Source organism: Mastomys coucha, unplaced genomic scaffold (genome assembly GCF_008632895.1).
Source record: "Mastomys coucha isolate ucsf_1 unplaced genomic scaffold, UCSF_Mcou_1 pScaffold16, whole genome shotgun sequence".
Taxonomy (NCBI): Eukaryota; Metazoa; Chordata; class Mammalia; order Rodentia; family Muridae; genus Mastomys; species Mastomys coucha.
The window spans coordinates 44,205,673-44,216,912 of record NW_022196898.1 but is presented as its reverse complement, the minus strand read 5'-3'; the positions used below and the strand labels follow the sequence as shown (position 1 = coordinate 44,216,912).

The 11,240-nt window shown below is 47.2% G+C and overlaps 1 protein-coding gene and 1 long non-coding RNA gene across 9 annotated transcripts; one reads left to right on the top strand and one right to left on the bottom strand.

The window, feature by feature from the left end:
* Positions 1 to 267: 267 nt before the first annotated feature.
* On the bottom strand, positions 268 to 4,563 carry Hjv (hemojuvelin BMP co-receptor). Of its 6 annotated transcripts, none has more exons than XM_031374885.1 (4): positions 4,357 to 4,563; positions 3,083 to 3,338; positions 2,129 to 2,676; positions 268 to 1,582 (listed from the first exon to the last, which is right to left on the bottom strand). In XM_031374885.1, exons 2-4 carry the CDS (start codon positions 3,177 to 3,179, stop codon positions 956 to 958), a joined length of 1,272 nt encoding a protein of 423 aa, XP_031230745.1. In that variant the 5' UTR covers positions 3,180 to 3,338; positions 4,357 to 4,563; the 3' UTR covers positions 268 to 955. The 6 variants fall into 6 exon arrangements, with proteins under 6 accessions (XP_031230745.1, XP_031230747.1, XP_031230749.1 ...); XM_031374887.1 differs by having other exon boundaries at positions 3,083 to 3,265; XM_031374889.1 differs by having other exon boundaries at positions 3,237 to 3,283; positions 4,357 to 4,560.
* LOC116093454 lies at positions 2,521 to 5,640 on the top strand. 3 transcript variants are annotated; one of them, XR_004119721.1, is made up of 4 exons: positions 2,521 to 2,978; positions 3,190 to 3,413; positions 4,471 to 4,502; positions 4,783 to 5,640. It is a non-coding gene; the product is annotated as an uncharacterized LOC116093454 (long non-coding RNA). The 3 variants fall into 3 exon arrangements; XR_004119719.1 differs by having other exon boundaries at positions 2,521 to 3,413; XR_004119720.1 differs by having other exon boundaries at positions 2,521 to 3,413; positions 4,471 to 4,525.
* Positions 5,641 to 11,240: the final 5,600 nt, after the last annotated feature.

Below are 11,240 nucleotides of genomic sequence, written 5' to 3'. Positions count from 1 at the left end.
TGAGCCCTGAATTGTTCCTGTCCTACCGTCTGCAGTGCCATCTCTGTCTTTCATTATTTCTCATTACCCTGACTCTTAACCGTCATCTTCCCACAGGAATCCAAACGCCACAGAATCCAGTGAAGAATTACACGATCCTCCACCCACTTCAACTCCAGCGCTTGAGGAGTAGAGACAGTCGGACCAGCAATGCAAGGCCAGCCTGGGCTACATGAGGCTCCACCGAAAATAAAAAACAAATGTAATAATAATACTCACGACTCCTTCTTATGAACCAGTTTTTTCTCTCCAACAGCCTGTAGACTCCAAGAGGGAGGAGACAATAGCTGGTAACTGTAAGGCCTTTTTTTTTTTTCTTTTTCCAGTGGAGGGAACACACAGCCTCAATTCCATTTGTAAGCCACACATTTGTAAAGGGATTCAACAGAGGCATCAGAGGACAGAGAACACATCGCTTTAATAACAGACTGGGAAGGGATGGAGATGCCAGTCTCCAAAAGCAGAGTCCTCTGTCAGATGATGCCCACTTCGTTTCTGAACCAAAAAGCTTTCCCTAATTAGTTTCTCCTCTTTTGACTTTCTTACAGATAATCATGTTTTTCCTTTTTTAGTTTTTGCCTTTAAGGTATTGCAACCCATTTTGCTGGTCATTAGCACTCTCACAATCTCTAGGCTTGCAGGAGTGATATCAGGTGTACAGAGAGTGGAATTTCATTATAAGTGGGAAATCACTAACCGGGAATTTCATGGTGAATAGCCCATGCCAAGGTCTGGAGTGCAAACCCTGACCCAGAATCTTTATTCTAGGGTCATTTCAGCCCTGGACTGCAACCTTGTCTGAGTAAGTGACGTTGTCTCCTGTCCTCGCTGTTACCTTTGGCACATCTTTGTGTTTTCTCACACCAACCTCTATCCTTAAATCAGTTTCCAAACGAGTCCCGGGTTGCTGGCCTACTTACTGAACGCTGCAAAACCACAGAAGAAAGAGAGCGGAAAGAAGCGGGACTAGGCAGGCGGCTGGAGAGAGGGGAGGCCCTGCATCTGAAGGGAAAAGATGTAAATTCTCTAAATCCGTCAAGAAGACTCGGGCATCATCCAGAGCTGTCTGGGCTGCAACAGTAAAGTTGGGGTCACCAGAGACTGAAACATCAAAGACGCAGGATTGGAAGTAGGCATCTTCAACCGGAAGCCCTTCTTTACACAGCCTTCTGGCAGTATCTATGGCTATAGCCCCGCGGCGATTGCGCTCTGAGCGAGAGAGTCGCTGACTCGGAGGGCATCCCCCGACACACAGCTGTAGGTCCTGCTCAGCGGAGAAGGCCCGCGCCACATCCTCAGCTACCCTGACAGAGAAGGAGAGCTGTCCAGTTGTCTGTCGAATGATGATAGTTGTTCCAATGTAGGCAGCTCGAATCTCCACGTGGCTCCCAAGGTTGGCAGTTTGAATGGACAAACTCGAGCCCCCAGGTCGGTCGCCCCCATTGATAGAACCATCTTCAAAGGCTGCAGGAAGATTGTCCACCTCAGCCTGGTAGACTTTCTGGTCGATGCATTCCTGCATGTTTTTAAATATGATCGTGATCTATGAGGACAAGAGAGAAAATAGTTCATTAGGGCTCTAAGCATCCTCAAGCCAATCAAGCTGCACATACAGTCAGGGATCTGATCCCAGCAGAGATGCAAAGTTTCGTCCTGGTCCTCAGTCCTTGATCCTATCACCTATTGTGTTCCATCAATAGTGCCGGACCCCTCCTCAACCTCCTAATATCCCTGTCTCTCTCTGTCTGCCTCTCCCTCTCCCTGTTCCTCTCCCTCTCCCTTCCCTTCTGCCTCCCTTCCTCCCTCCGTCTCTCCGTCCCTCCTCCCCTCCCTCCCTCTTTCCTTTTTGTCTCAATCTCAGCAATTACCAAGTTACCTGCATTTGAATGAAATTCCCACCAAGAGGAATTACATTTACAAGAGCAAATGTTTGATGGAAGGAAGCCATTCAGGATGGAAGGGAATGTTTGGGAAAGACAAGGAACAGAGAGCTGGGTGGCTGACGAATAGTGGGAAGAAGGAGTGGTATGGCGAATGGACCGTGAGAGGACTCAAGAAAGTGAGTTGGAAGGAAAACTGAATCTCTGACCTTCCGGATGGTGGTAGCGTTGGCTCCCGACGACACCGGGGAGCTGGTGGCCTGGACAAAGAGGAAGTCGTTGTCTAGCAGGGGCCAAGCTCCTTGGACGCGGCATGTGTGAAATTGGTTGTGGAAGCTGCGCACATGGGGGTCTCCAAAGGAGGCGCAATGCAAGAAGCCCGGGGCTCGACCGTGCAGCCTGGAAAACCGGGCCTCATAGTCACAGGGATCTGGGGTCAGGGGCGCTGGCCCGGCCCCGGGCAGGGCGGGGCCCCGGGCTGGAGGCGGAGCAGTGGGACCCTGGCGTGAGCAGTTGTGCTGGATCATCAGGTCCTCTATGCCATGCACGGCGGAGTGGAAAGCGAGGTCCCCGCGGCAGGTGCGGGCCGTGCGCCGCGTGCAGAGAGCGTAGGAGCGCAGGGCGCGACACAAGGCACCCGAGGCCAGCCCACCACGGCCACCTCCACGCGGCGTGTCAGGTGAACCCCCTCCCCGAAGGCTCAGCGTGGACGAGACGTATTCGGCATTGCAGCGAAGGATCTTGCACTGGGAGTGAGCTGGGGACAGAAGAGAGAGGACAGTGAAGTGAGACGGTGCCCAGACTCAAGTCTATCCAAGTCCAGTACGCGCGCCTAACTGCCAAAAGGCATCCGCCATCCCACCGTTCCTACCACTCAGCGCGGGCGGGCGCTTTCCCGATCCCAACCTTCATCCTCCTAATCCTCGCCTCCTTCCCTCCTTTCTTCTACTAAAAACGTGTAAAGCAGTCAAACTTCTTTTCCCTGAGGTCTAAGGACGCCATCTGTGTTCATCCTCAAGTTAAGTGGGAAACAAGACAGGCCTGTTTCAGAGTTGACAGGTGACTAGGACTCAGCACGCATCCCTCCTCACCCCCCACGCGCTCACTCTTACCCAGCATCCTAACTTCTAGAATGCCCAACCCTTCCCTGACCCTTTCCTTACCCTGTCCACAGAGGAGCAGCAGGAGAGTGAGGGTGCTTAGAGTTGGAGGACTGCCATGAGGGGACCGGGGACTAGGGGAATGGCCTCTATCCCCCATACCTATCCAGCCAGGTCCCCCCAGGCACCGGTTCTTCCCAGATGATGAGCCTCCTACCTAGTGAATTTCGCTGGATACTTCTGTGACTGGAAGAAGAAATTTGGCTGAGTGTGGGGAAAGAGAAGGGTTGAAGACCAGTCAAGATGGTGGGTAGAGCATCTGAGGAGACCAAGACAAAAATGAAACAGACTGGTTCTTGGGAAGAAGGAGGCTTCCAGACAGGGAGCGCGGCAGGTGAGCCTCTGTGCCCTGCTCCTGTGGCCGGCCACCTTCAGATCCCTTGTGCAATACGCCTACGGGGGCGGGGTGGTGGTGGAGGCAAGGTTGAGTGACCTCAGTGGGCAGAGTCCAGTGTATTGCCCCATCCTGACTACCAAATAGCAGATATGTGAAAAATGGAGAATTCCTGGGGAAGTGAGGTCCTGATCATGTCAGGGGTGTCCAGTAACACTGGAATCTGACCATGCTTTAAGAACATACTTCTTTTTGGATCTCGCCCAACCAGAAGCCACCTGCCATTTCGTTTTCTTCACTGTATTAGAAGGGCACAAAGGCTAACATGTAGGCAGATGATCCCCTCCCCCCAAGTCCAGGATGGCACCTTCCCAATGAAAAGGCAGCCAGTCTCAACCTCTTCAGAGGGCTGACATTACGATCCCTCCCTCTCTCATGGGATGGAGTACAAATCAAGCATTCGAATTAATATTTGTTTCTGCCCAGACAATAGTTGTGTGTTTTTCCAGACCGGGCTGAGAAATACAATCCAGACGCTCCTGGTGTTTTGAGAGGAACAGATATTGAGAAGAGTCTGTCTCCCTTTCTCCTATCAAAACCCCTCTTTGCAATAAGTGTACGAGCAGGAGGTCGGAGAGGTCTTGTGGCAGGAGTGTAAATCAATGGTAGCTGAGTGTCTACCATGTTCCAGTCCTTAGCACTGCTGCCTCCCCCTTCCCCGAGGTCTTGGTGTAATAAGATGGAGAGATTAGGAAAGCCAGAGAGAGGCAGTGTTAATAGTCATGACTCGGAAACCAAACTATTGAGGCAGAAGGAAAAGTGAAGACTGGGGGTAGCTGGTAAGGGGAGATCTTAGTTTTCAGAACAGATGTCTGTAACTATATGAAGTTCTGGCCTCGACCCAAAAGCTTATCAAAGTAATCGCCATTTCATCTGGACTTACTGTTTCCCGAGGTCAAGCATTACTCTGATACCCGGTTCTCCAGCCATAGTTGCCTATTCTGTTGGTCTGCTCCAGCCAGGGGGTCCCCCATCTCTTTCTCCATGTCTCTCACAGATTCCCCCTGGACTGACTGCAATCTCACGGAGGTCAGAGAGCCAGAGGAGGTTTGGTGTGTGTGTGGTGGGGGAGGGAGAGTATATGGTTGGCCCAAGTACTGGACAGCTGAGAGGAGGAGGGAGGTGCCTACTGAGTTGACAGTTTTAAAAATAGCTAGGTCCAAAATTCCAGGAACGTTGGTGGCAGTAGGGTGTGGGAGCTAAGGCGGCAGGAATGATGAGTTGAATAAGGATGGAATATCGAAATGTTGGGTACCAAGGGAGGGAGAACATAAAGAAAGATGATGGCCAAGTCATATATCCAATGCAGGTCCTCCAGCATTCCCAGTAGTGAGCTCCTGGCCTTTAAAACTGCTGGCGGTGATTTGTGTGACATCTGTCACTCATTGCTCTCAGCCTCTCTTTGCCGAAGATCCCATTGAGTTTCCACACATGATACCACAGAGGTGGCCGGCTTTGAAGATGGATGGCAAGCATAGCTCGGAGACCCTCCCCCATCTCTGCCAACTATTTCAGAAGCCGAAAGGCCCAGCTGTCCGGAGAAGAAATCTGAGAGCAGAATTGTTTCGGAGGAGGGTTTATTCCGTCTGTCCGGATCGGATCTCTGCAGCTGTCTATTCTATCTCCACCTTTTCCATTACACTAGTTTGTGCAACAATCCCTCCTCCCTCCTCCTCATCAATACAAACACACACACACACACAAAGAAGCTTCCGGGTTGCCGGGGTAGGGGCAGGAGGGGAGTGATAACAGAGGCAGAGGTGAAGAAGAATTGGAGCCGGTTTTGAAGATCTACAGAGAAGGGGGGTTAGATAGGTGAATGGGGAAAGAAGAGATTCGAGATTTGGGGATATACTTTTATAGAAACTCTTTGAAGATTCGATTATAACCAAGGGCTTTAGCCATGTTCAGTCTTTTCATCTGGTGGCATTTCTGGGACACTGTCCTACAGTACTTGCCAAGGGGAAGCAGCATAGGACTGATTACAAAGTGTGTCACCAAAGCTTCTGGCCCCATCAGCTCTACATGCAGTTCTCAGTCTACAGGCCCACAAGGTACGTCGTCTTTTCTCAGACATACTCCCCTCCCCCCAAAAAAAAGAAGTGTGGGAACACACAGGTATTTTTTTATAATGAATTTAGTTTTTTCTCAACTATAAAAGACCACATCACAATAATCTTTACATTAGGCTATTTAGAGCATATCTGTCTGTGTGTGTGTGTACCTATGTGGATGTCAGAAATTTTAAGGAAGTCAGCTCTCTCCTCCCACCATGTGGGTGTTAGGGACCAAATGTCAGGTTTGGTAACTTAGTGCCTCTATTTTCTGAGCCATTTCACCAGCCCACATCCCAAGAACTTTTATTCTGTAAAATTTCCCTGTGCAGGCTAGTTTTGTGTGTCAACTTGACACAGGCTGGAGTTATTACAGAAAAAGGAGCCTCCCGTGAGGAAATGCCTCCATGAGATCCAGCTGTGGGGCATTTTCTCAATTAGTGATCAAGGGGGAAGGCCCATTGTGAGCAGTGCCATCCCTGGACTGGTAGTCCTGGGTTCTATGAGAGAGCAAGCTGAGCAAGCCAGGGGAAGCAAGCCAGTTAGGAACATCTCTCCATGGCCTCTGCATCAGCTCTTGCTTCCTGATCTGCTTGAGTTCCAGTCCTGACTTCCTCTGGTGATAAACAGCAATGTGGAAGTGTAAGCTGGATAAACCCTTTCCTCCTCAACTTGTTTCTTGGTCATGATGTTTTGTGCAGGAATAGAAACCGGGACTAAAACATCCCCCAACTAAACTAATCAAGTGACTCTAAGAAATACTAGGCGAGATGGCTCAGCAGGTAAGAGCACTGACTGCTCTCCTGAAGGTCCTGAGTTCAGATCCCAGCAACCACATGGTGACTCACAATCACCTGTAATGAGATCGGATGCCCCCTTCTGGTGCGTCTGAAGACAGCTGCAGTAAATTATGCCGGAGCGAGCAGGCCAGCAGAGGTCCTGAGATCAACAGCAACCATACACATGATGGCTCACGGTCATCTGTATAGCTACAGTGTACTCATACACATAAAATAAATAAAATAAATCTTTAAAAATAAAATAAAATATTAAAGAAATACTAGGTTGTCTATAATATGCAAAGTGGCATATACTCTGAAACCAAAACTACATGCAAAAACCAAATTCTTGAGGCTGGAAGGATGGCTTAGTGGTTAAAGCACTTGCTGCTCCTACAGAGGATTCAGGTTCAATTTTCATCACCCACATGACAGCATAACTCCAGTTCAAGAGGTCGGATGCCCTCAGCTGACCTCTGATGGTTTCTGCATACATGTGGTGCACATACATGCATACACTCAGGCATACTCACACATGTGGTGCACATATGTACATACACTCAGGCATACACACATGCACATAAAAATTTTTTAAAAAGTATTTTGAAGGAATTTGTTGTTTTGAGACAGGTGTTGTTCTATGTGTGGCCCTGGCTGGCCTAGAACTCGTTATGTTGCCCAGATGATTGAGACAATCACCTTGATGGTGCTAGATTACAGGCAGGGGCCACTGTGCCCAACTAGTATTTTTGCAGTCCTCATTATCATTGACAGTGGTGTTGGTGTTCTTCTGGAACTATTTTGAGTATGCTGTGGGCTTAAAAAAGAAACTAATGAAGGCTGGAGAGATGGAGCCACAGTTGAGGGGACCTGAGCTTGGTTCCCAGCATCCATATGGGGGGGGGGGTCCAGGGGAGTCAGTGTTCTCTTCTGGTCTCCTTGGGAACTAGTCAACCCACACACAGACACACATTCAAAACTAAAACCTTATTTTTAAGTAATAATGGTGGGTTTTGGTTTGGTTTGGTTTGAAACAGAATCCTACCATATAGCCTAGGCTGGCCAGAAACTTGCAATCCTCCTGCCTCTTGCTGTAATTATAGGTGGCCAATACTGAGGTTTTTGAGAGCCAAGATCTTTGATGTGGGATAGAAATGCTGACTCACACCGGGCAGTGGTGGTGCACGCCTTTAATCCCAGCACTTGGGAGGCAGAGGCAGGCAGATTTCTGAGTTCAAGGCCAGCCTGGTCTACAAAGTGAGTTCCAGGACAGCCAGGACTATACGGAGAAACCCTGTCTAGAAAAACCAGCCCTCCCCCCAAAAAAAACCCCAAACCAAAAAACAAACAACAACAACAACAACAAAGAAATGCTGTTTCATGTTGAGGTGAAAACTCTGCAATTCTAATCTAAACTTCTCCAGGGGACCTGGAACCCCCTTCTGGCCTCCAGAGGCATTGCATGAATACACACAGACACATGCAGGCAAAACACCCATACGCGCGTTAAAATAAATTTAAATGCAAAAATAACTGTGTGTTCATGGCATTTTGTTTTTAAATATTCCTAATTATGAAAAGACCTAAGAGCAGTGATCATTGGTAGTGAACACTTCTAATGTCCAAGTTGTGGAATAGAAGTATGATTTCCCACTACAGGAAACTAGAATTCTTTGGAGAAATAACTTATTCCCATTTAGAGCCAGGAACTATCCAAGATAAACAAAGAAGCTTTACAATACTGTATCAAGCTGGACATGGTGGTGCACGCCTTTATTTTCAGCACTTAGGAGGCAGAGGTTGACGGATCTCTCTGAGTTTCAGTCCAACCTGGCCTACATAATGAGTTCCAGGCTAGCCAAGGTTACATAGTGAGGTCCTGTCTCAAATCAAGCAAGCAAACAAAAAAATAGTTGCCACTTGCCAAAGACAGGACAAATTAGTTATCAAAATGGAAACTGAGTATATTGGATTGACACACACCAAACATTTTAAGCCTCAATTCACAATTATTCTTAAAAGTAAAAAGTGGTGCCGGGCGGTGGTGGCTCACGCCTTTAATCCCAGCACTTGGGAGGCAGAGGCAGGAGGATTTCTGAGTTCGAGGCCAGCCTGGTCTACAGAGTGAATACCAAGACAGCCAGGGCTATACAGAGAAACCCTGTCTCGAAACCCCCCCCCCCCAAAAAAAAAAGAGTAAAAAGTGTAGGGAAGGAATAATGGGATGAGGAACTGTTGGAGGGAGGACCAGGAGGAGGAGGATAACTGGACAATTTAAAAAAAAGATTAAATAATAATAAAGTAAAAAGTGATTGGCTATTATTGGAAAAAGCTGTTGTAGCAACCATTTTGAGAAGTGCTGGTAAATGGAAAAAACAGTTAACTATTTTCGATTTGTTCTAAATTCTTCATTACTTTTATTTATATATTTGTGGGTGGAGGGAGTAGGTGTGTGTGTGTCACAGCACAGGCATGGAAGTCAAAAGATAAGTTGCAGGACTTAGTTCTCCTTCCACTATGTGGGTCCAGGGGATCCAACCAAGGTTGCCAGGCTTGGTGGCACCAGCGGCCACCCAGCCACCTCACCAGCCCTCTTTGTTTTCTGTAGTTTTGAAGACAAAGTTTCAAAGGTTAGCTTCCAACCCAAAATGTAGCTTAGGATGATCCTCCTGCCTCCATCTCCCACACACTTGAGTTCCAGGTGTGAGCCACCATTCCTAGCTTTATTTTGATTTTTTTGGGGGGGAGGGTTATTTATTTTACTCATATGAGTACATTGTAGCTGTCTTTAGACACCAGAAGAGGGCATCAGATCCCATTACAGATAGTCGTGAGCCACCATATGGTTGCTGGGAATTGAACTCAGGACCTCTGGAAAAGCAGTCAGTGTCCTTAACCACTGAGCCATCTCTCCAGCCCCCTATTCTGATTTTCTTATGTGAGCCACCATGTGGTTGCTGGGAACTGAACTCAGGACCTCTGGAAAAGCAGTCAGTGTCCTTAACCACTGAGCCATCTCTCCAGCCCCCTATTCTGATTTTCTTATGAAAACCAAATCTTAAAACTATGGGGAAATTCTAGAAATACTCAGTAAATAAATGATGATGTTGTACTGTCCCCAACACTTGGGGGGATGGAGAGGTCCAGGTAGGTCTAGACTACTAGGCTACTACACACAGAAATAGATTTCTGGCAAATCTAAGTATTTACAATTAAAATACTATATCTCAAAAAGAAATAAATGAAACATGACAGTCATAATACCAGCATTTTATAACTTCTAGTGAGTTAATGTATCTAGGCAAAAAAAACATCACTAAAGAGAGAAAAATATGTTCTTCTAATTATAGTTAGGCATACAAGGCTACTTTGCCTTCCAAAAACAAAAACAAAAAACAAAAAAACAAAACAAAACAAAAGCTGGGTTTGTGATGATTAGCAGGGGCAAGAGGATCAGAAGTTCAAGATCAGCCTGGGCTTCAGAGGAAAAACCCTGTTACAAACAAACAAAAAACAAAACGTTTCCATCTGGTAGGCTGTGGTGGGCACCCCATTAATTTAATCCCAGCAATGGATCTCTGAGTTCCAGAACAGCCAGGACTACACTTAGAAACACCATCTTAAACAAACAAACAAACAAACACACACACACACACACACACACACACACACACAAACCACAAAAAACAAAATAACTATTTCAATCTGAAGTTATCAGTCTTGTCTAGAACTATTTACTAAGTTACAGAAGACTCAGGAAACATCGAATGGATCTCAGAGATACAAATTTAGATTGTGAAACTATCTTACAGGAAAAAAAAACCAAACCAGTAAATTGAAACAAAATTGGGGAAGGAAATAGTAGACTGGATATGCCACCAAAGGACTGGGGGTGATGGGCAGGATGAGCATCGCACTAGCATGCCATTGGCCTAGCTTGCCCAGGCCCCACTGTTTGATCTATGTTTTAAAAAAGCAGGGCTAGAGAGATGGCACAGTGGGTAAGGGCTTTGGCTCCCCTTCCTAAAGGTACTGAGTTCAAGTCCCAGCAACCACTTGGTGGCTCACAACAACCCATAACAAGATCTGATGCCCTTTTCTGGTGCATCTGAAGACAGCTACAGTGTATCTATTTTAACGTATTTATAATAATAAATAAATAAATAAATCTTCAGGCGGACTGAGCAAGCAAGGCCGACCAGAGCGAGCAGAGGTCCTAAAAGTCAATTCCAAAGTCAATTCCCAACAACCAGATGGAAAGACTACGGAATAACCAGAGTGCCCGAGGCTAACCCCATACAGTTCTTAGTGGTGTAGAATAGTCTGTGGGCGTTAGGGGTCAGGCCACATTTGAAAGCACAGAAAGGCTCAGGCAAGGGTGACTGAACCCTGGAGAAACTTGTGGAGAAGATATGTCGACCTTCAGTCATTAAGAGAGAGAAGTCCTGATGGCCCAGGGACGGCAGTCGTTGAGACACCCGAGCAGACCCACTGCAAAAGTAACCATGAAACGGAAGTCAGAGCCATGCTGGGAGAGCACAACGAGTGTTCAGTATCTCATAGTCTTTGCTTCACAGAGAGCTCAGATTTAGGAGGCTTTATTATAAATATGAGTAGGCTTTGGTATAAATTAGGAGGCTTTGGTATAAATATGAGTAGCGGCACACCCTATTCAAATCCAGACTTAGCTGGCCTAAGTCTTGTATCACTGTGGCTACAGCAGTTTCTCCAGGGTCTGTGTTAGGGTGAAAATAAACAGGAAAGATACACAGACTTAGACTCTGAGGCGGAGAGGAAAGAAGAGGCAATCTCTAGATTGGATTACAGTGCTGATTACAGTGCTGGCTAAGTGGCAGAGAGAGAGAGAGAAGGAGGGAGGGAGGGAGAGAGGGAAGGAGAAAGGGAGGGAGAGAGGGAGAGAGGGAGAGAGAGAG